General features: G+C 39.7%; 1 protein-coding gene across 5 annotated transcripts in view; it reads right to left on the reverse strand.

Moving 5' to 3' along the window:
• The window catches only part of LOC132142453 (POU domain, class 2, transcription factor 1-like), a 149,141-nt gene that overhangs the window by 88,745 nt on the left and 34,655 nt on the right, over positions 1-25,741 (reverse strand). The window contains exons 1-3 of one of the 5 annotated variants that reach the window (XM_059552337.1): positions 15,203-15,227; positions 13,520-13,579; positions 13,343-13,431 (exon numbers count right to left, since the gene is read on the reverse strand). In XM_059552337.1, the coding sequence (XP_059408320.1) occupies positions 13,343-13,431; positions 13,520-13,579; positions 15,203-15,212 (159 nt within the window). In that variant the 5' untranslated portion in view covers positions 15,213-15,227. Of the gene's footprint in view, positions 1-13,342; positions 13,435-13,519; positions 13,580-13,760; positions 13,784-15,202; positions 15,228-25,741 lie in introns of those variants that run through there. The other 4 variants (XM_059552336.1, XM_059552338.1, XM_059552335.1 and 1 more) reach the window with 4 other exon arrangements.

The following is a 25,741-nucleotide window of genomic DNA, read 5'->3' on the forward strand; positions in this document are numbered from 1 at the left end:
TCGGATTCAATCAGTTTGCTTGTAAAAAAAAATCGGTATCGGAATCGAGCCATGAAAAATCATGATCGTGCATCCCTATAAATAACAATACTTCAAAGAATGGTACACAGTAATTTAACTATTAGTTTTAAGATTTGTTTGTTTTAATAAATACTAGAGCTGAAACAACGAATCGATTTAATCGATTAAAATCGATTGTTAAAGTAGTTGTCAACTAATTTAGTCATCGATCCGTTGCTAAATAACTTTTATTTGCCGTAAGCGGCTCATTTCGTGCATATTTCAAATCTGCGGTGACCAAAGTGTGGCAGTAATGAGCCACCGGAGGTTTCACTCAGCCAGTACAGCAGGAGAAGTAGCGAATAGCCAATAGCTGGCCTCGTTTTATGTCACGTGCTTCCCGAACAGCGTCTCTGCAGCATTCAGCGTGATGTGGGAGTACTTTACTTTGAGCCTTCAAAAAAGAAGAGTAACCTGTAAACTACTGCACTACTGAACTGTTTAAGGGGACGTTCACATATGGCGTCTTTTGCGCGCTCAAGTTCGTTATTTCGAACACCGCACCGCATCGAGTTAAAACATTTCAACTTTTCAGAATGCCGCAAGCGCACCGCGGGTCATGTGACAAGAACTAACCAATCAGCTTCATCCTTTCCCGTAACAACGTTAAAAGCTCAGTCAAGATGAAAGGAACAGCTGATCATAGTTGTATATGGATTTCCATTTTTAAATAAATTTAGTAGCAGAGCTACTGCAAGCGATTTTTAGAGCTGCAAATCCATTTATCCTTTGCTGAAATTTCCGCGTCTTCAAGGAGAGAACACGTTATGGTTGCTTAGCAAAGGCAGACGCCTCAGGGGCGCTTCTGCCCGAGCGCTTTGGAAAGAAGGAGAAAGCGGTGCGCCTAGCGTTTTCCACGCATTTTTAGGCGCGATTTGTGAACGGCCCCTAAGACTTTCATTTGTGCAGATTCTCCAGTACAATGTTGTTTGCAAATGTTTAGTTGTAAAAGCTGATAACATTGCTTTTTAACAGTTAACATTTAAAGATTTACAAACATGTTCTGTAATCAGTTTGTCATTTACCAATTCAAAATTCAGTCGTGCAGCCTAATTATGATTGAATGAGAGAGGTAAATGTTTAAAGATATTTGAAATGCACTTTTTTTCTAAGTATTCACTGCTCTTTTTCACACAGCAGGTTTTTTGTGTGTGTCCAATTTTTTTTTTCTGGACAACCTTCTGATGGATTTTACTTAAAATTGTGAGTTCCATTCAGGTTTCATGCCACTGGCACTTTTTTCGAAGGATTGTTTACAATTTCACAGCAAAAGCTATAAAGCTGTTTCCCAGTAAATAATAAAATACAATGCACTGCAATTTTATTCTGTTTTATCCTTATTCTTTGTGAAAATATGTTCTGAAAGATTCCTTAATAAGCTTTGTTCGGGATGTTAAACTACTTTAGGAGCTCTAAGGACTGCCATGGTGAAAACATTATTTGAAATCTACTTGTGAAATTTGCTAGAGTATGGGTCAGTGTTCTGATTGCAGAAGAGTTCGACAAAGGATTACTAACACAATAAAACAACTCCAGGTATATTTTTGATGAGGATATGACAGTGCATAATGGTTAAATCTCTTAAAAATCTATGCTGAAGGATAAAGACCATTTATTAATAATTTACTTGGGGAAAAAATGGAAAAAACTAAAATATAAGTACATAAACCGATTAATCGTAAAAATAATCGACAGATTAATCGATTATCAAAATAATCGTTAGTTGCAGCCCTAATAAATACCAAAAAAAAAATGGTGAAACAAACAAACAAAAAAAATCTATTAATGTAGTTTCAAACGTACAAACGTGTGAATTTTAATACGTTAAAAATTCACATATCTGTGGTGTATAGAACAGTCTGTAGTTTACATATAGACTGTAAGAAATGTAGATTTACATTTTACAGATGCTTTTATCTAAAGCGACTTACAGGCTACACATTTATTTAAACCGTATTTGGTCCATAGAATGAAAAATGAATACAATGGAAATTCAATGGAGACCAGCATTCCACATGTCCACATTCTTCAAAATATCTTCATTTGTGTTCAACAGAAGAAAGAAAAACATGTTTTTGTAATAACTTGAGGATGAGTAAATGACAGAACATTAATTTTAGGGGAACTGTCCCTATAAATGTTGTTTTCACAGGCAGCTGCCTAGAATTAACAGGTTTATATATGATGTTCCATATTCTAGACCAGGGCTGGGCAACTTCGGTCCTGGATGGCCACTGTCCTACAGAGTTTAGCTGCAACCTTAATCAATCACCTTCCTGTAGCTTTCTAGTGATCTGGAAGACACTGACTGCATCCGAAAACTGATGCCGGTTTCACACTGCAAGCGTGAGCGGCGCATATTTTTTTCAGTGTGCATTTTAAGCAATGAGTGCAGCAGGAGCAGCACGTGAGCGTCAAGCAGGAGCTAACTAACACTTCTAACACAAAAGACTGCTTTTTAAGTTATCTTCCTGATGTAACCAAATTCCTTAGCATATCCAAAACCTCAGAACAACTTAATGATGTAACAGAAACTATGGACTCTCTCTTTTCTAGCACTTTAAATAAAGTTGCTCCTTTACGCTTAAGGAAGGTTAAGGAAAACAGTTTGACACCATGGTATAATGAGCATACTCGCACCCTAAAGAGAGCAGCCTGAAGAAAACAAAGCTAGAGGTATTTCGTATTGCTTGGCGGGAAAGTAACATATCCTACAGAAAAGCATTAAAAACTGCTAGATCCGATTACTTTTCTTCTCTTTTAGAAGAAAACAAACATAACCCCAGGTATTTATTCAATACAGTGGCTAAATTAATGAAAAATAAAGCCTCAACAAGTGTTGACATTTCCCAACACCACAGCAGTAATGACTTTATGAACTACTTTACTTCTAAAATCGATACTATTAGAGATAAAATTGCAACCATTCAGCCGTCAGCTACAGTATCACATCAGACAGTGCACTATAGACCCCCTGAGGAACAGTTCCACTCATTCTCTACTATAGGAGAGGAAGAATTGTATAAACTTGTTAAATCATCTAAACCAACAACATGTATGTTAGACCCTATACCATCTAAGCTCCTAAAAGAGGTGCTTCCAGAAGTCATAGATCCTCTTCTGACTATTATTAATTCGTCATTGTCATTAGGATATGTCCCCAAAACCTTCAAACTGGCTGTTATTAAGCCTCTCATCAAAAAAACCACAACTTGACCCCAAAGAACTAGTTAACCCTCTGGAGTCTAAGGGTATTTTTGAGAACTGGAGCTTGTAGCCTAGAATTTTTCTTTCTAAATGATGTGAAAATCATCTTGTTTACTCACTCACAGAAAACAATATATTGATTTAAATTTTCTAAGACACTTTTTGTTGGTAAACGTCATATGCGAGTAGGCGTCAACTACCATGAATATCATTGTGATTTACACCTGAGAAGACAAAGGCCTGCATAATGAGCTGCATAATGAGCCTCTCAGTCATCTGTGCCACTGTGAGTGAGGAGTTACAAGAGAGAATGTGAGAACAAAATAAATCTATATAATTTTACGTTTGTAGTTTATTAAGAATATATTTAATTATCCCACAACATAATATAATATCCACTTGGGGGAGCAGTTAAACAGTTTATTAGAAACAATCAAAGCTGACTTTCAAACAAATTGTTTGGCATGCTTACTCCAGTCACACAATCCTTCAGAAATCCTTTTAACAATCTTATTTTCTACAAAAAAAAAAAAAAAAACGTTTGTTGTTATTATCATCATCATTATTATTAATGTTGAAAAGAGCTGAGAATATTTTTCTGGGTTTTTAGGGGGAATAAATGGAAAGAAAAGCATTGTTTTTACATTTGTTACAGTTATGTATTTGTTACATTTATATTATTTACATCAAGCTTTCGAAGGGTATAGTGTTGTATATTGTTATTGAAACTTCATAATGTTTCACTTGATTATACATTTAGTCAGGAATTATAGTTTGGAAAAAGTCTAACTAGTAAAACGTTTACATGTTATGTGAAAACTAGTACAAGTATATAAATAAATAAAAAGAGACCTACTCATGTTTATGATCTCTGCTGAATAAAGTGCTTCATTCTTTTTTTCTGAGGAAATCCATTTCTCAAATCCTCAACCACATCACATCTTTTTGGGGTGAATTATGTGTTATTCCTCTCATCGCGAAGCAAACAGTAAAATAAAAAAAACTTGAACAGTCTCGCTGCTTTTTCTTCGGTTATGGGCGTATTCAAGCCGCGCGCTTCAGTTTGAATCTGAATAGCGCGTTCGGCGCGGGGGCGTGGTCACATTAGATATAATGAAGGGAGACATGAAAAACAGACATCGCGTTGTTTTCATATGGATTACTTTATCACAGAATATCTGTTTTTGGCGGCACTTGTTTAGTTTAAAAATAGACATGTCAAGCTTTCTATAGATATCTCTCTCATGTATTTTCGTTGAGTATTCACGGAGTTACAGTTCATTTAAATGACGTGTTTGTAAAAGAAGATCAGCGCAGACAAAGGCTGCAGACAGCGCACCTTGTTTGTTATCTTTATTTTATAAGTGCACAAAGTTTTGTTGATATTATGTATGTATCAAAAAAAAAGTAGACCCTTTACAGATTCGATTGATGTATTGCTCTTATCTGTACGATTAAAACTGAAAGTGTAATTTAAGTTCTTTTCGGGGTTATCAGGAGAAAATGACTCAAAACGCGTATCCGCGTTAATCGACTTGATAGGGTTAAATATAGACCAATCTCGAATCTCCCTTTTCTGTCCAAGATACTAGAGAAGGTGGTATCCTCACAATTATATTCCTTTTTAGAGAAAAATGGTATATGTGAGGATTTCCAGTCAGGATTTAGACCGTATCATAGTACTGAGACTGCTCTCCTTAGAGAGATACACCCACGATCAGATGATAAGAGCAGATCATTTGTAACTCTATTAGTTTTATTGGATCTTAGTGCTGCGTTTGACACATGAAGATGTATCCTATCGATCACAAGTGCAGTATGGAGTACCTCAAGGCTCAGTACTAGGGCCGCTACTCTTCACGCTTTATATGTTACCCTTGGGAGATATCATGAGGAAACATGGTGTTAGCTTTCACTGTTATGCTGATGATACTCAGCTCTATATTTCTTCGCAGCCCGGTGAAACACACCAATTTGAAAAACTAATGGATTGCATAGTCGATGTAAAAAACTGGATGACGAGTAATTTCTTACTGCTAAATTCTGAAAAAAAAACAGAGGTGTTAATTATAGGACCTAAAAACTCTGCTTATAATAACCTAGAACACTGTCTAAGACTTGATGGTTGCTCTGTCAATTCTTCGTCACCAGTTAGGAACCTAGGTGTGCTATTTGATCGCAATCTTTCCTTAGAAAGCCAGGTTTCTAGCATTTGTAAAACTGCATTTTTCCATCTCAAAAATATATCTAAATTACGGCCTATGCTCTCAATGTCAAATGCAGAAATGTTAATCCATGCATTTATGACCTCAAGGTTAGATTATTGTAATGCTTTATTGGGTGGTTGTTCTGCACGCTTAGTAAACAAACTACAGCTAGTCCAAAATGCAGCAGCAAGAGTTCTTACTAGAACCAGGAAGTATGACCATATTAGCCCGGTCCTGTCAACACTGCACTGGCTCCCTATCAAGCATCGTATAGATTTTAAAATATTGCTTATTACTTATAAAGCCCTGAATGGTTTAGCACCTCAGTATTTGAATGAGCTCCTTTTACATAATAATCCTCTACGTCCGCTACGTTCTCAAAACTCTCAAAATCTCAAAACTTGATAATACCTAGAATATCAAAATCAACTGCGGGCGGCAGATCCTTTTCATATTTGGTGCCTAAACTCTGGAATAACCTACCTAACATTGTTCGGGAGGCAGACACACTCTTGCAGTTTAAATCTAGATTAAAGACCCATCTCTTTAACCTGGCATACACATAACATACTAATATGCTTTTATTATCCAAATCCGTTAAAGAATTTTTAGGCTGCATTAATTAGGTAAACCGGAACCGGAAACACTTCCCATAACACCCTATGTACTTGCTACATCATTAGAAGAATGGCATCTACGCTAATATTTGTCTGTTTCTCTCTTGTTCCGAGGTCACCGTGGCCACCAGATCCAGTCTGTGTCCAGATCAGAGGGTCAATGCAGTCACCCGGATCCAGTACGTATCCAGACCAGATGCTGGATCAGCACCTAGAAAGGACCCCTACATCCCTGAAAGACAGCGGAGACCAGGACAACTAGAGCCCCAGATACAGATCCCCTGTAAAGACCTTGTCTCAGAGGAGCACCAGGACAAGAACACAGGAAACAGATGATTCTTCTGCACAATCTGACTTTGCTGCAGCCTGGAATTGAACTACTGGTTTCGTCTGGTCAGAGGAGAACTGGCCCCCCAACTGAGCCTGGTTTCTCCCAAGGTTTTTTTCTCCATTCTGTCACCGATGGAGTTTCGGTTCCTTGCCGCTGTCGCCTCTGGCTTGCTTAGTTGGGGACACTTCATCTACAGCGATATCGTTGACTTGATTGCAAATAAATGCACAGACACTATTTAACTGAACAGAGATGACATCACTGAATTCAATGATGAACTGCCTTTAACTATCATTTTTGCATTATTGACACTGTTTTCCTAATGAATGTTGTTCAGTTGCTTTGACGCAATGTATTTTGTTTAAAGCGCTATATAAATAAAGGTGACTGACTTTGACGGGGGTTTTGGCGAGAGTCTATTTTTGCTGTGCTGCTGACACTCAATTAAAGTGACAACACACTTTGATGGACAAAGTAAATATAAAAAAAACAATGATTTCACACAAAACATGCTCAGAATATGCACAGAATATGCATGTCTAGTGTGTTTTAACATGAATTGGAGTATGTAAGGGAAGAAAATACATATATATCCTAGGGATGTAAACGATTCATCGATTATCGGTTAATTGTCGATAAGACATGCAATCGATTAAGGCTGTCGATGGTCGGTTAATGTTGTGCTGCGTGCGGCTCATGCACAGAACACGTGCGAGCGGCTGTGAGTGACGGTGACCGTATATAAATGCATCATCATTAATTCACAGTGTACTAATTAAGCTTTTAATGTGATTTAAACTTTAAAAGTACATTAAAATAGAAACAACGCAAAAGTTCTTCAACATGAAAAGCAATAGTAATTTAATAAGTCATTTCATCAGATAACTGCGCTCCACAGGGCTGCGGGACACAGGACAGACAATTCATTCCTACAACTTGTTAATTCGTTCCTACGATTTATTAATTTGTGGCAATTGTCCATGTTTCATTAATTTTGTTCCCTATGTAACCCATGATTTAACTGAATAAGAGAACAAATTAATAAATCGAACAAATTCTTAATTCATGAAATCTTTAATTTCCCTTCCCATGTTTACCACACACAGTAAGAGAAACAATTAAAAGTGAAAGATAATAAAATAAACCTGCGAAATTAGATGGTTAGACTGTGAAGATTTAAGAAAAGAAACCAACAAGCCAGAACATAGCCACCTAAATGAAGGCTATATCTTGAACGGCATTCAGAGGCATGGTCACGAGCTAACATTTTCCTAACCCTATAAGAGCACAAATCTTCTGTTTTTATTGTGAGTGTGCACAAATGAAAGTAAACACTTACATCTCAGTCTGTTCATTATCAAAATAAAATGCAGTCAACTAAACATTTAAAAGGTTACACTGGTCAGTTTAAATACTGTATACTGGTCCACTCTGCAGTTCCAAGGACGTTTTTGCTCATATGAAGAGGATCATCTTTTCCGTCTATGTGCGAATGTGTGTTAAGTAGTTTACATTATAAATAATAGTTTAACATTCCAATACATTGCGAATATGGTAACATTTTGATTTGTGGCGAATGAGACATGAGCAGTAATCTCTAAATAAATCTAGCCAAACCTGTGCTCGCTCATCCTAGAACGCACGCACTATCACGACGATCTAATGCCCTGTGTGTCGGATTTTTAAAAACATATAGGCTGGGCCAAAAGGCAGTCACATGCGGGCCACAGTTACGTTTGGGATAATTTTATTTTAAATGCCATAATGTTAGTTGAAAACACTGCACAACAAGCACCACAAAACCATGTAAAGAGGCGTGTTCAGCGGTCTACGTGTGGGATAGGACAGTCAACAAAGTAAATGACCTCAAACGTATGGCGCGCTCTCTTCATTTTATCAAATGATCATAATCACATCTATTCATTTTATAATCCTGCTACTAGCATTTTAGTCAGACTAAAACCCCATTAATTCAAGTAAGAAGTGTTTTGTGTGTGTGTGTGTGTGTGTGTGTATGTGGCTTTTGCACATCTTGTCATGCCAGGGACCACTGCCTGCAATAGATGCATTTTGCAGCATTGTGGTTGACGATTAATCAATGAATTGATCGCTAATTAAAACAACAATCGATTATGAAATTAATGGATATTTTACATCCCTAATACACACACAAACACACACACACACACACACACACACACACAAATATATATATATGTTTTGAAGATTTACCCATTTTAACTTGTTTAATTGCCATATAAGCAAATTATGACTTAAAACATTTTATCAAACTCACAACAAACAATTAATCTTGCTCAGGATCTTAAGTTACTTAATGAAGCACATACGTAAGAATTGAATTTATACATTGACCGGTTCTGTAAATATTGTATTCTGTAAATACTGCACGTGTTGACTTACGATTTACATGGCAAACTTGTGCCTTTTATTTATTTTCAGTTCCACAGTTACAGAAATGGAGCTAGACACAATAAATACATATAAAACATATTGACATCAATATTCAGCCGAATAAAAATATTATGAATGCTCAGTGTTCACCTCGGTTAGAACAAACCTTTAGATTTTTTAATGAATCTCTCTGAACAAATAATGACTTAAACATAATATTCTTACTTAACAACTAGCTAAAAGAAAATAAAAAAAATTATATTGCTCCAGGTCATCAGTTACAAAAGCAGACAACAAGGCAAAAGGCAAAAATTATAATTAAGGACACAAGATAAACAAACATAAAACAATCGTATAAATCATCGACAGCTTCTAAGAAAAATATTAATATTTAAAATTACAATTGGCTAGAAACCATTTTTTTATTTATTCAGGTCTACATAAATCAATTTTGAGATTTTAACTTAGCCTAATGAGTATTTCAAATCCAACAAATAATTCACATAATTAATCTTCAAGCTTAATCGCAAGTAATTTACATATCCTAAAGCATATTAACAGCTTTTAAGAAATCGATATGAATATTATGGACACACACTGAACTTGGTTAATACCACACATATGGGTAAGAGCCTATGGTAGAAGTATGTATTATAAAAATAATAATAATAATAATAACAATAACAACAATATAAACAGCACATTCTATATTTGAGTAGGCCAATGACTGAAACAAGTGGTTCCCTTTCAAGGGAACTTCGAACTGTGTCCTCTAGGGGTCGCTATGGGGAACACCTCGTCGTGACCCGTGTCTGAAGCATACATTAAAAAAAGGAGGCAGGCAAAGTGCATTGTGAGCGTTTTTGCAATGAAAAAGCTCCGCTCTCGTTCGTCTCTCTTTCAGAGGAAAAAAAGGGAAAAAAAGGCAGGCATCTGCTCCCCACGATACCTAGGTATCTACTCATTCCCTTTGGGGATTTTTAACTTCTGCTTTTATACTACTCTTCCTAATTCTCCTGTAACCACCAGCTCTCCACCTGATCGAGGTTAGGTGGAAACTTCTCGCATAACAGTCTTCTATGCTGGACCTATAATGTTTTTTGGCTGGTTCTATGTTCATAGCAACCACATTACTGATGGTCCTGACTAAAAGGAGGCACCCCTTAAACGGGGCTCCAGCGCAGTAGGGTGGGTGAGTATGTAACCCTTTCTGTATATACTTATGTGGTTTAAATTGCTGGTGGTTATGTGTCTACTAATAAACTCTGCGAGTTTCCTTTGCAGTGCTCAGTTACAGTGTTTACTAAACACTAGGCAGCACCAGTCATCCGGCTTCATGTTCCGGTATTAGGCGGCTGAGATCACAGGTTTCTACGGGAGCTTCCTTGATCATCAGGCCTGGCACAGCACTGCAAGGAATTCCATGGATGTCCGGCCAGGTCATCCTGAGGGGTCTCCTGGCCGCTTAGTTGTGCTGTCAAATCCAGCGGGAAGTGGAGGTGGCAGTTACAGAAATCTTCTTGTACATGCTGCCTCTGGTGATGTTCCCCTCGCCAGAGGTGTGTAAAATTTGAGCTTGCCTCTCCCGTGAGGTTCAGCGCCTCTGCGATGCTTAGGAACCTTTAGGTACACACGCTAAGCTTTTTGTACTTTCTCAAAACCACATGGTGGTCAGTGTGCACGTGAACATTTTGCACACTTTCTAAAATCCACATAAGTGGTAAGTGTGCAAGCAAGACTCTGCGCACTTTCTGAAATCCTGTATGGTAATGGTTACGCACTCCGCCTCGTTCCCCTTTCTTGAGATGATTAGACCTTGGTTCCTTGAGCTCCATTCAGCCAGTGTGTATTTGTTTATACACCTCATGCATCGCTTCCCTCAACATGAGGGGCTATTTAGGCAGCGCTCCCCTTTTCCAAGAAGGGTCGCCTATGAGTTCGCTACTCTGAATTCGGAGTTCTCCTCTCATATGAGACTGAGTTCTCTGTTTTTTCCCCAGAGCGCTCCAGCATTATTTCCACAGATCGAGTTGATGACTTTCAAACATACTGTTTTGAGATGCACCATTACATCTATGAGCTGCTCTATCAGAGTGCCACGAGAGCCCCTCCTTAGAACAGTATTTAAAAAACCAAGCTATGGTAAGTGGGTACGCTAGTATTCTGCATTCTTTCGAAAATCCTATATGCTGAGGGTTTCGCGCGGTTGCTTTGTGCCCTTTCTTGAGTTGATAAAAGCCCCATTCTTCTTGGGTGCCACTCCACCAATGTATCCTCGGATACCCATCTAAACAGGGTCTTGCTACTAGGGATCTGTTGAGACAGCTCCTTCAGCAAGCTTATGCGAAAGCAAGCCGTAGCCCGTGTGACAGGTAAGACTTGGTATACAATGCTAGGTTCTTAGCCGTATCCACTTAAAGGAATCTTTCCTGATTCCAAGCCTTCAGCTCTACCCTGGGCTGAGGCTCTAACGATTAAGTTGGGTATGTAGCTTAGGCCTTTGGCCATAAGGGGTACTGTCTCAGACAGCCGTCTAAACATCCCAGAGGCAACTCCCATGGAAATGGTAGAGTTGGTACTTAGTGTTCACCATGATTCTGGCCTGCACCCCCCTCAGCATGGCGGCGTGGGTATACTGTTCCACATGGCGACCCCTAGAGGACGCATTTAGAAGTTCCCTTAAAAGGGAACGTCTCAGGTTATGAATGTAACCATGGTTCCCTGAGTAGGGAACGAGACACTGCGCCCTCTAGCTCCCTGCCATGCTTCGGATGCAAGCTTCAAACAAAGAAGTGAATGACGTGTTCTCCCGGTGCCTGTTTATAGTCGCGCCAGTAGTGACATCAGAGGCTGTTGCTGGCCAACTCGTTGGTGTTTTTTTAATGTATGCTTCAGACACGGGTCATGACGAGGTGTTCCCCATAGCGACCCCTAGAGGACGCAGTGTCTCATTCCCTTCTCAGGGAACCATGGTTACAAACGTAACCGGAGACGTTTTCCCTTACACGAATTCCTGTGTTATAACTTTCAAGACTTCATACTTCCACTCAATTTCAGTTCGCTTCTGTACTCAGTCTGAGATAGTGACCTATCTCCCAGTTTTCCTCTGGCCTCAAAACAGGCGGCAAAACAACGAGAAGAGGGCGGGCTGAGAGCCATGACATAGACGCTAAGCGCCGAGTTTAGGATTGTAGTTTAGGTTAGGGAAATCGAAAACAACAGTGGACATGGTGACACAGGATGCTATTCGCTCTGTTGTGGAGAACATTCCCGGCATTTGCCAACTGAAGCCCGAGCAAGAAGAGTGTTTGTTTCACATTTTGAATGGAGGTGAAGTTGTGGCCCTCGAGTCCCCACAGGTTTTGGGAAAAGTTAAATATATCAACTGTTACCGATCGTTAGCGAGAAACTGGGGAGGCCAAAGACTGGCAAGGCGATAATTCTGATTGTGAACAGCCATGTTCACTCTGGTATTTCGCTCGATGGTTTTGTTTTCGCAGCATACCTGTGTTTACAGTGGAAGTGTGAGGTGGCTGAGCTGGCGCATAACACACATCATAACCAAACGTTATGTGATTGGCTTACGGGTAATTAATGATTTTAAACTTCAGATAAATTGTAATTACACTCACGCACTGCTCAAGCTTGCAGTGTGAAACAGGCATTAGGCAGCTGAATTGCTGCCTCGCTGACATATGAGGCAATGACTTTGCAGGCAGCATTTTTGCACGAAGGCAACTCATTAAACTGATTTCGGACAGGCTTTTGAGGCAGAGTAATGGTTTAATGATCTACAGCAAAACATAGAGAGCTTTGGTGAAAGACATTAAAAATGGAAAACGTTTTACACACAAATTTACACACAAACTGACAACCCACTGCAACTTTCAGATGCCACATTTATTTTTTAGCTTATCTGTAAGAGAATGGAATGCAAAAGGTTTGTGGGATATCAAAGGCAGTGAAGGATACATCTATGTTGCCTTCAAAAATCGGCCAGATCTCAGGAGACAGAAACTGAAGCTAACATTGAATTTGGACGTGCCTTGATGCCTCCCTGTCTTGGAATGCATCCTCTGAACTCAGCATTTTTCAGTTTTCAGATGCAGCCATTGATTAGCTTTGTTCAGGTGTGTTTGATTAGGGTTGGAGCTACACTCTGCAGGACACTGGCCCTCCAGGAACAAAGATGACCAGCTGTGTTCTAGACTGAACGACTGAATCCACAAATGCGAGCACAACTCACTGGAAACTCTAGTCCCATCAAGAGGGGAATATTTCTCTCGTTAAGTGAAACTTTATGCAGCGCATATAAATTCTGCATAGATTTGCATATTCTCTTCAACCTGTTTACGAGTGACAAAAGCACTGTTTAATTAACACACTGCACTGATCCCTCCAGCGATAACAAACACCGGTGCCATGGAAATGATGGACGCTGTGTTTAACAGCCTCATGTAAATCTGTGTAATTTCACCATACATTGACATTCTGTGTTCTTCGTGTACCTGTTGGAGAAGTGCTTGTACCTGAACATTGTTGATTGCACTTGTTCCTTGTCCATTTGATTTATGGGCGTCCAGACCATTGGCCTGATCTGCTGTTGGATGAACAGATGAGAGTTAATGAATCAGCAACTGTGAGACAGACATGCAGATGTTATGAGTCAAAACATCATAGCTCACCTCCTTGTGCTCCGTTTTCCATGCTGCTTTTACTTCGATCTGCTGGGTGGCCACTGGAATCTGTTCAGAGGGAAAACGTGTAAAGAACCAGTGCAGCCCTTTTCAACAAGTAAAAATTTATTGGCTGGACAATTTCATTAATTCGAATGTAATGTTTTTCCATCTTTTTTTTCAGTTCTGAATAAAAAATATTAGCAGTGAGACATTTTGACAATCCACCAAGTGCTGATGAAGTGCTCACATTTGACGAGCTATATGGAGCATAACGTATAACATATCACTAGTCCTGAGTGGCGATTCACACTAAAGGAAATTGTGCTGAAATAAATGAGATGCTGCAGTGAAACAGGAAAAATACAAAGTTATGAGATGTCAGTTGAACTAATTTTTATTCTAGCACCACGTTTCTTTAACCCTTGTGCGGTGTTCATATTTTTGTTACTCCGCCAGTGTTCGTGGGTCTGGTGGACCGGTTGCATTTTTCGGTTTTTAAATCAACACAATTAAAAAAATATATATGTTAAAATACTCAATAGATATTTGATATTTGCCCTTTAACTTTGTCAGATCACATTTATTAATTAAACTGCTACAAACTTGTGCAGGAACAGTAGGGGCAGTAATGCAAAACTCACACTTACACTCACACTCTTACAGACTCTCTCTCTTCTTTGTCTCTCTCATAAACACACATACCCATACTAATAGCAGTCCCACACAGTAGGAGGACAAAGTGAAGGTACAAAGGACCTACAATTTCCACACTTTTATTACACCCTGTATGTAATATAAGTGTGTTGGTGTAGTAGAGAGTGTGGTCATTGAAAATTTGTTCTGATATATGTTCTTCACAGAAAATGGGCCAAGGCCAATGAGTACAAGTTTGAAAAACAATAATTCATCGTATAATTTTTCTTTTGACAAAAAGTGAACAGGTACCACAGACCTGAACACCATAAAAGGGTTAATGCCATTTCATTCGGAAGATTCTGCAAAAGATGCAAGACACGAGTGTATTGGTCAAAGATGTCCGCCAAGTGCATGTTTACTTAAACAAAAACAAAGGAAAAGCAGAAACCTGTGCTGAACTACTACTGTGTGTTTGATGTATCATGTTTGCCTGATGCTATTTTCATTTACTGTTAATAATCACCTAGTACTACTACAGTCATAATAAACATTTAAGCAATTTTCTTTTATATTATTTCTGAATCTGAACATACAGGCAAATATATACATATAAAAGATATTGAGGCTAACAATTGAATTAATTTACCCCATGTTGAACTTAAATTGTGCTGTACTTCGAACAGAACTTTACCTAGACGATTAATAAAGAGAATGTTACTCTATTCATGCTGCAGTTACGTTTTGTTGTTGTTATTTAGTTAAACACTTAAAAAAAACAGTCAAACATTCTAAAAAAAAATATATATATATATATATATATATATATATATATATATATATATATATATATATATAGAAAAAGTTCCAGCTGCAATATTAAGCACAGAATATCAAAGCCAACCAAAGCAGAACAGTATTAACCCACCATCACATTTCCTAGCAGAACTTTACAGCTCTGATTCACTTTCATGGCAGATACATGATCACAATCAACAAAGTAAATGCTGCCCGCTTTAGTTCATTAATATCTGGATCATCGCATGAGAAACTCACCTGCATCCATGAGTGGCCACTTGACCCAAGCGCTACCTGACACACTAGGAGCTCTAGAAACAAGCTATGACGGGCTGTGCTACAATACTGGATGTTCAAAGATAGAGCCAGCGCATCAACGACAACAACCACTCCTATGCTGATGCTTCCGATGGTGAACACCAGGATGGTTGTTTGTTCTGTGGCGAGTGAAACACAAAGACTACAGCTAGAAGCACCGCATCCATAATAAAAGTTGTTCAGTATGCATCTGATTAAAGCCATATGCATATCTTATACCCCGTTGCTCATTAGAAGAGAGCCGCTTTGAAGTTCTGCACACAATTCATTTCACATGGACCTCTGAAAGCTTTCTGCATAATTCAACATTTTACATAAATATTTATCAGCTCATTAGCATATTAATTGGATAGCTTTTAGGACAGAGGAACGGTGAACATAACAGCGAGAAAGAAGTGAGACAAGGCCAATTACCAGCCATGTGTGACTATTTTAATTACTGGGGGGTGGGGGGGGGGCACTTCCCAGCATGCAACATGGCTACGATGAAAGAATGTATTGCTAATGACCACTGACTCAAAATATCTTGGAGCTCATTTAAACAACATCTCAAACAACAGGAATAACAAACCCTTAACTCAGCCACCGACTGAGATCAAACACATTTATCACCTGGTTAATGTTGTTTATCACCTGGTTAAAGGGAGGCTACTGATGATGATTGAATCAAGGGTGATCTGCCCTTCAAAATTTTAGCTTTGTTTTTTCTATTGGCAGTCTCTCTGCTAGTGGTCAACTGGATCTTTTGATGGTTGATCTATATATATATTTTATTTCTTATTCTTTTTTATTTATATATATTTTATTAAAAAGTATTTAAAAAAAAGTGTAAACAAATTGTTAAAAAAAGTTTATAGTAATAAACAACCTGCAGTTTAATGTTTGCATTTCTTTCCCTTACTGTACCGAAAATGAACCGAACCGTGACTTTAAAACCGAGGTACGTACCGAACCGTGATTTTTGCGTACCGTTACACCCCTAATATATATATATATATATATATATATATATATATATATATATATATATATATATATATATATATATTGTGACACGTGTCCAAGCGCATATCAGCGTCGCCCTGGCAACGGCGCAGGCACACCTGCGCCTACTCATCACAGGCTGAGCGGCCACACCTGCGTGCCATCAGCCGCTGCAAATATAAACCCCGCAAGCGGTCACAGAGGTGAGAGATGTCTCCACGAAATTCGGCAAACATTGTCTTTTCCTCTGCCCTAGAAAGCAGCGTGTGACCGCCAGCCCCAACGCCACAGGAGAGCACGGACTAACTCTGCACTACAGCACTTCCAAGACAGGACGGCGAGCACCGAACACCCAAACCACCTCACAGCATCGCCAGTTCCTTCACGGAATTCCCTTAATAAAATCCACCCTTCGGGGGAACTTACCCTCCTTCTCGTGTCGTGTCCTACTTCACCCCGCCACACTGGTGGAGAATGCGGGCAATACAGTGAAGTGGACACAGACGACCCTACCACTCACCGCGTGCAACGAGGGTATTGGTTTGGATTTCTTTGTTTGATTTTATTTCCCCACGGTCTCTACCTCACAAGTCTTCTCTGGTTCCCCAGGTGGCGCTCCTCCCCCGAAGATGGAAGAGCTGCTGAAACATCTCACCGAGGTGAGCATCCGCCAGCCAAGCAACCCAGCTGCTGCCCAGGATGACCACCCATGATGACGTGACAATGTACCTTCAGATGTTTGAGACCGTAGCTACGAGGGAGGCGTGGCCCAAAGAAGATTGGGCATGCATCATTGCACCCCTGCTCACGGGAGAGGCTCAGTGAGCATACTTCGCGCTTCCCCCGGAGCTAAGCACCTCCTACGAGGACCTACGAAAGGAGATCCTGGGAGGAATGGCATTGTCACTGATTAGCGCTGCTCAATTGTTCAACGAGTGGACCTTCGACCCACGGCAGCCAGCCCGGGCCCAAGCCGCTAGCCTCTCCCGTCTGGCTCAACACTGGTTGCTGGCCGGGGGTCCCACCGTACACCAGGTAGCGGAGCGCATCGTGGTCGACCGCCTCCTACGTGCCCTTCTCCGCCCACTACGTCAGGCCGCCGGGATGCGGAACCCGGCCAACGTAGATGAACTTCGAGCTGGCGGAGGCCACCCAACACCGGGAGATAGGGGAGAGAGCGATGCCATTTCCCCGAAGGGTGGTCCAGGAGCGGTGCACGAGGACGATCGCCTTAAACATTCCTGGGCTCAGGTGAGGGTTTCCGAGGCGAAGGAGCAGCCGGCACCCCACCCAACACCACACTTTATTGTGGAAAATGGCCTGCTCTACTGTGTCACCCAACGGCGGGGGGAGGAGAAGACCCTGCTGGTCCCGCGCAGCAAGACGGAGGCAGTGATCGAGATCGCCCACGCCCATCCGATGGCAGGCCACCTAGGAGCACAAAACACCATACAGCGCCTCCGTGACTGATTCCACTGGCCGGGCCTCGAGGCTGAGGTCCGTCGATTCTGCCAGGCCTGTCCAACGTGCCAGCGGACATCGCCTCAAAAAACACAGGTACGGGCCTTTTTTTTCGGTTGGCGGGATATTATCGCTGCTTCTTTCCTAACTTCTCCTCCTTAGCTTCTTGTGGAACTCCGGAACAGAAGCAGCATTCCTCAAGATCAAGGAACCTGACGACGGAACCGGTCCTCTGTGCCCCCGACTTCAACCGCCCCTTCCTGCTGCAAACCGAGGAGCTCCGTCATTACCTCCTCGGCCGCCACTTCACCCTCTTCACGGACAACGCTCCCCTGAAGTGGATGGCCCGGGCGAAGGAGACCAACGCCAGGGTGACGCGGTGGTTTCTGGCGTTCCAGGACTTTAACTTCACCCTACAACATCGGGCGGGGACGGCCAACGCTGACGGACTCTCCCGCCTGTGGTCAGCTTTCGCAGGTCTGTCAGGCTCCACTCCCTGCCCTCCCCCGATCTCCCCACATCTCCAGAGGTATAGAACGACGCTTAGGGTGGCCGAGTGTGACACGTGTCCCGAGCGCATATCAGCATCGCCCTGGCAATAGCGCAGACACACCTGCGCCTACTCATCGTGGGCTGAGCGGCCACACCTGCGTGCCATCAGCCGCTGCAAATATAAACCCTGCAAGTGGGGACAGAGGTGAGAGATGTCTCTACGAGATTCTGCTAACATTGTCTTTTCCTCTGCCCTAGAAAGCAGCGTGTGACCGCCAGCCCCAACGCCACAGGAGAGCACGGACCCACACTGCACTAGAGCACTTCCAAGACAGGACGGCGAGCAACAAACACCCAAACCACCTCACAGCATCACCAGTTCTTTCACGGAATTCCCTTAATAAAATCCACCCTTCGGGGAACTTACCCTCCTTCTCGTGTCGTTTCCTACTTCATCCCGCCACTCTTGTCAGGCATATTTACAACAAAAATCTATTTATGACATATTAAAAGACTAATTATTTTCACCCCAAATACTAATGAGTTGAGGAAAATAAAGCCAAAACCTGGGGTCTTATTTATGAATGTTGCGTATGCACAAAATGGGCATAGAAATTGCATCCACAATTTTCCACGAACATATCAGGATTTATAAAAAGTAAATTTGGTGTAAATATGTACACACCGTATGTAAACATGTATACATTTAATTAAAAGACTAATTGAATTTGGGTGAAACTAACCAACCAAACCATTTATATAAATGCTCTAAATGCACTTGTCCTAGAGAATACAATTATATGATTAAATATCAATATTTCTTGCTTCACTTGACAATGCTCAGTAACAAATAACCTCATTTCATAAGTAACACACAGCGATAAGTTATAGGCCTACACTAATGCTGGGTGCACACCACATGATAATTGGGCTGATTTGGGGCCGATTTCTCCCCTTCCGACAATCATGTCCCGATTATCTTGGTGGTTCTAAAGATGATCTAATCAGATTTCAAAATGGTCAAATCTAGGATTTTCTGTCCTCATGTTTGTGGTCTCTCACATTTGGAAAAAATATTTTAAAAAATATATTATATATAATATATTACAAATATTTTAGTGTGTACCCTGCATAAGTTTCAGACACCTGAAGCAGCTGCTGTAACTTTTTATTGCCGGTTGGTCAGTTTACATGTCAATCAGAAGTATGAGCCTCAGTGTGGGGGGATGAATGACAATGCAAGTAGACACTGTAGGATTTCCAGAAAGCAAATCTGTGGTACTAACAGAAATGATTTTAATGTCCATGTAAACTGATTTGTACAGGGCATAGTAAAAACATTCGGGGCCTTACTGAAAACATTCAGGGCTTCAGCCTGAACTACAGCTAGGCCTAACTAACCACTACTATGTCCTGTGTAAGAGTGAAGAGTGTGTTTCAAACTGAACAGCCAAACCAAAGCTTTATAAAGGTGAAGAATGCTCCTCAGCCTGACACGCAGCAGCGTTCAAAGACTCACATGCATCAAATTCACAGATCTGCTGCTCTGTTACACAGAGACAAACTAAGTCATGATGTGGCTTAAGCTCAAGCTGTTGCCATGACATCAAACCTACTGAGAGAGAGAGAGAGAGAGAGAGAGAGAGAGAGAGAGAGACAGACAGAGAGACAGACAGAGAGAGAGAGAAAGACAGATGGATCTTTAACAAAAGAAAACAGTTGAGAGACACAATTTACATGTTGCTGCTGCGAGGGCTTCAGTAAGCTAACTGATTATGCAAATGTTTTAATTAATAGAATTTAAAATAAGCAATTAATTAGCCTTTCAAAATACAGAACGCAGCGCTGCATAATTTAAAACAGATAAATGGCATGAGGCACAATGTAGGAGAAATGAAGTATTCAGAGAACAGAAACATTTCAACTCAACTGCAGTACAAACTTTTCTATTAGACCTCAAGAACTCATTAATATTCATCAGCTTTAATTAGGCCTTCATTCTGTTTTGTCAATCATGTGCTCCAATTCTGCGATGCCTTTGCAACTAAACTGAACTCTACTCTCATATATGACCAGATCAGAGCCAGTCTTTAATAACAAGTGGCTCAAAAACCTAGTACAGACAGGCTGCACTGCTGCAGTGATGCTACGGTGACAGTTCAGTGATGGCAGACTGATGCTACAGTGACGGTATAGTGCAGTCAACATTAGTGACTAGGGCTGCACGATATTGGGAAAAAATGACATTGCGATATTTTATTTTTCTGCGATATATATTGCGATATGAAATCTAATCTAATTTTTTCTTACAAACAAAAATCGGGTGAGCACACTTACATTCTCATTTTAAACGATTTAATCATCGATACCATCGTGTCAATTGATTAATATGCGCGAGGGAGAGAAAGCAAGACAGCGCTCGTGTTGTTTAAAGACGGTGAGCGTGCGGCCGGGCTTGCTCGCTCGCTCGCTCTCTCTCTCTCCCTCGCGCGCTCTCTCCCTCTCTGCCCTAACGGATCAACGGATCAACTACGTCAGCCTACATCGCACATCCTGCGATGTGACTATCGTGGATTCGTACATCGCGGTTCAACGCATGCAGTTCAAGTCAATTCTGATTCTGTCAATTTTCTTTTTGTTCCCATCCAAAAATATTTTAATGTTAGGATATGTGATATAATCAAAAAGATAAGTGAATAAAATGAAAGTTTTGGCTATTAGTAATCCATATATAGACCCCACTACTTTAAACCCAACATTTAAAGTGCCTTTATAACCAGAGGTACACATAAGTTTTTCAGTCTGGTTCTCATTTGAGAACCTGGAGATTTGGTTTGGTCATGTCGTGACCCATTAAATATAACTATAAAGAGTAAATTGATAATAGTGAAAAAATTATTGCACTTCACTTTAAAGTTATATGAACAAAACTGTTAAATCTGTTTTGTTTTTTTGTCCGTAAGTGGTATACCTGATTCATGTTAATAAACTGTCTAAAAATGTTAGTAACACATCAGTTAGTGTTGGATTAATGTACACTTTACAATAAGGCTCACAAATTCCCTTAAATAATGCTTTGTTAGTAGTAAGTCATGTTAATAAACAGTCTACAAACTGTTTCTAGCATGAAACAGGGATTCTAGTATGAGAAACAGTTGATGCTTAGATGGTTTCCAAATTTACCAATAGCCCAAATCAGTGCCCAAATGGAGAGTTAGTATTGTTAATCCATTTAGTTTGTTAGCTGCTAAATAATTAAATAAAGCTTATTAAATAAAGCTATTTACAGTCATAGTTTATTGTCAGTTCAACAAATACATGAACTAACGCATCAGTATACGAATAAGTAAACATGAGAATAGATTAAGTAATGCTGAACAGATGAGTTGTTAATTTTTAGTAAATTTTAACTAATGTTTTAACCACAACATAACAGGTTAATCTGTTGAATTGTAAAGAGATGCATTAGTAAATGTATAAATTAACATTATCAAAACATTAAGTAATCCTGAACAGTGGAGTTGTTCATTGTTAGTTCATGTTAACTAATTAACATAAAACAAATTTATTGTAAAGCGTTACCAAATTATTTTAAAATAAAAAGGGAGTATTAAATACAAACACAATTATTTTATAGTAAACTTAAAAATAAAATTCTATTAATATAATTTTTTATTATTTAAATTTTCACCTTAATTATTTTTGATTTGAATTATTTACATTTTTCATTTACAAAATTGTAAAAAAAATAATTTGAAAACGTTAGCGGGTAGCCTAGATTTACATTTAGTCATTTAGCTAAAGATCATAAAGATTTATGCTTTCAGTATGAATAGAAATCTTATCTGATCTAAAATGGTAATTGTGCATTAAAAGCTGTCAACTAGAGGTCGACCGATGTATTGGCTTTGCCGATTAATCGGCAGCGATAGTTGATTGCTGGAACAATCAGTTATCGGCAAAAATCCATGCCGATAGTTTTTCTGGGTTGAGTCCGTTGCTGGAGCGTCTGAGTAGGGTCTGTTTTCATTATACAGTGCGAGAGTGGTCTCTAGTGGCTGAAATCACTGACAGCACATGCTGTTTGTTTAGACACGTGACACTTAGACACTTAAATCATTATTTAAAACTACAAAAGGAGACAACAACGGAACAGAGAAGATGGCATTCTTTCCATCTCCACAAGGACTTGTACCACGTCAGATCAACATTGTCGCGGACAACTAGTAATGTATAAATGCTGTGTAGTATAATAAATTATAAATGCTTTGTTTTATTTTATATAAGAAGGTGTAACATTAAAATATATTAAAGCGCACAAACACACAAAACTCAAGTACATATGGAGGGAGGGATTCTAGCAGACCAATCAAAGTGCTTGCGTGTAGAATTGACGCTGTTAGATTTTTGGAGAGGTGCACATCAGGCTACAGCATAAGGGAGTGTGTCTATGCGTAGGCTATGGCATAGGTCCGACACAGAAGTATAAATCAACCTTTACCGATACCCATCCGTAAGTGAGATTATTAAGGAACACTCAAAAGTTGAGATTTTCTAGGCCGATATGGCTAGGAACTAGACTTTCATTCCGGCAAAATGATCAAGCAACTTTGCTGCCGTACCATGGGTACTAGGACTATTTTCAGGTGCTGCGTAATATCACTGTGCCTGCTTCACCCACGAGGCGATTTAGGACGTTGTGGACCAGTCTTAACTCTTATAAATAATATCTCTTTGGGTTTGAGACTTTAGTCTTTGCAACTTTAGGGATGTTATCTATTCAGGAAACAGCTTGTAACACTCCAAAGAGAAGAAAACTTGAAATCGCATCACATGACGCCTTTAAATATGTCTTACTACATGCATGCATTCAATTAGGTTTGAACCTACGGATTTATTTTTCATGCCATTAACAGTGTACTTGTTATATTACCAAATAATAGTTTCATTCTTTTGTGTAATACTACAGAGTGATCAGAGGTGACTGACTGGAGCTACTGCACAAGTGTCTCACTCACAAATGGAGCAAGACATTATTAACGTGTATTTTATTATATTTTTTTTTCAATCAAAATCAGACGTTTAACCCTTTGGAGTCGATTCACGCATTGGCGTTATGAGCCATTTTCTCCTGATAACCCCGAAAAGAACTTAAATTACACTTTCTGTTTTGATCGTACAGATAAGAGCAATACATCAATCAAATCTGTAAAGGGTCTACTTATATTTGTATACATACATAAAACATTTATAAAATAAAGATAACAAACAAGGTGTGCTGTCTGCAGCCTTGGTCTGCAGTGATCTTTAATTAGAAATGCGTCATTAAAATGAACTGTAACTCAGTGAATACTCAATGAAGAGACATGAGAGATATATCCATAGAAAGCTAAACATGTCTAGTTTTAAACTAAACAAGTGCTAGCAAAAACAAATATCCTGTGATAAAGTAATCCATATGAAAACAATGTGATGTCCGTTTTTCACGTCTCCCTTCATTATATTTAATGTGACCACGCCCCCGCGCTGAACACGCTAATGAGATTATAATGTTTCACTGAAGATTACGGCTTGTAAATGCCCATACAACAGAAAACAAAGCAGCGAGACTGTTCTTCAAGTTTTTTTATTTTACTGCTTGCTTTGCGGTGAGAGGAATAAGACATAATCCACCCGAAGAAGATGTGATGAGGATTACCTCAGGATTTGCATTTTGGATTTCCTCAGCAAAAAAGAATGAATCGCTTTATTCATAAGAGATCATAAACGTGAGTAAGTACTTTTATTTATGTATATACTTGTACTAGTTTTCACACAACGTGTAAACATTTTACTAGTTAGACTTTTTCCAAACTACTGATTCAAATGACTGAATCTCAGATTAAATTTTACAAGTAAAACACTATCGTCACAAATGTTAATTTGAAGATCAGCATGTCACGGTTCATGAATTCACTCTCTCTCTTTCGTCTAGTGTGCTGTTGTGTGTGTGTGTGTGTGGGCGTGGTCACTGATCAGCGATGATCAGCAGTGCCAGCTGGTTTCAATTGTTTGTTCCTATATAAGTTCAGTAAATGGTGTTTCATGTTGTCAGATCGTTGTTTCTCCCCGGTGTGCTCCCGTGCTGTTCCTGTGTTCTCTGTTCCTGCCTAGTCTTCCTGTCTTCGTCGTTCATTCCTGGATCGTCACTCAACACTGGATTTCCGCTTCGTCACTAGGATTACTCACTCACCAGGATTCAAGGGATCATCACTGGACCAAGCACCACCACCTGTTGTCCACCGAAGTCCCTGCGTCATCTGCAGGGTTTCCCATACATTCATTAATTTGTGGCGGCCCACCACAATATCAACGCTGACCGCCACGGATTGATTCAGATTTTTTAACTATTTAATATGGGTACAATTGTATTTTATTGTAGAGCTGCGCGCTGCTTGCTCCCTCCCGCTCACAAACTGAAAACGGAGGCACGCACGACTAGCCCCTCCCCTTCGAACACGATCTGAATCAAAACATGAGCATGCGTTAGTTAGAGAACGGATTGTTGCTTAATGCTTATGTCCCCAGCGAAGATTCCAGAATCAATCCGGAGTTGAATGGTTAGTAATGAACACTGTTGCTCAACATAACTCTGATAAGGTAGTCTATGTTAAGCGCTGTCGCGTTTCCATTACAGATTCGCGCAAAACTTTTTTTCTTTTTTTTTATAAATATCGATAAACAACTATTGCAAAATGACGGCGTTTCCATTAACCGATGTTATGCGACTAAAACGTAATTTTTTTCCTCTCGCGATCAGTCATTCCAACGGACGTTGGTAGGTTTACATATATCACAGCCACCAGACTAGACATTATATTATTATTATCTCCAGGTTCAGGTTGGTGTGTTGGTTTTTGTCCACCTCAATCTCCAGGTTTGTGTGTGTGTGTGTGTGTGTGTGTGTGTGTGTGTGTCAGAGTCTGTGTGTGTCCACCTCCAGGCCCATTTGGTGTGTGTGTGTTAGCCTGTGTGTGTCTGAGTGTGTGTGTGTGAGTCTTTTTGAATGTTTGAGTGTGTGAGCCTGTGTTTGAGTGTGTCAGTAAGTTTGTGTGTGTGAGCAAAATTTGCAACGAGAAGTCTGTGGAGCAGTCATAGCATAGAAAGTGTAGCAATGGCATAGCAATAGCAATGTCTTTAAAGGTATAGTTCACCCAAAAATGAAAATTCTATCATCGTTTACTCACCCTCAAGTTGTACCAAACCTCTGAACCTGTGTTGATTCTGTCATTCTTCCAAATATCTTCCTTTGTGTTCAACAGAACAAAGAAACTAATACAGGTTTGGAACAACTTGAGGGTGAGTAAACGATGATAGAATTTTCATTTTTGGGTGAACTATCCCTTTAAGGTATCTGACACTAAGTGTTGGCAATGGAAATGTGTACTTGTCACTAAAAATATATTAGATATATTTATGATATATATATATATATATATATATATATATATATATATATATATATATATATATATATATATATATATGATATATTTAACTTAA

This window comes from Carassius carassius, chromosome 6 (genome assembly GCF_963082965.1).
Source record: "Carassius carassius chromosome 6, fCarCar2.1, whole genome shotgun sequence".
Taxonomy (NCBI): Eukaryota; Metazoa; Chordata; class Actinopteri; order Cypriniformes; family Cyprinidae; genus Carassius; species Carassius carassius.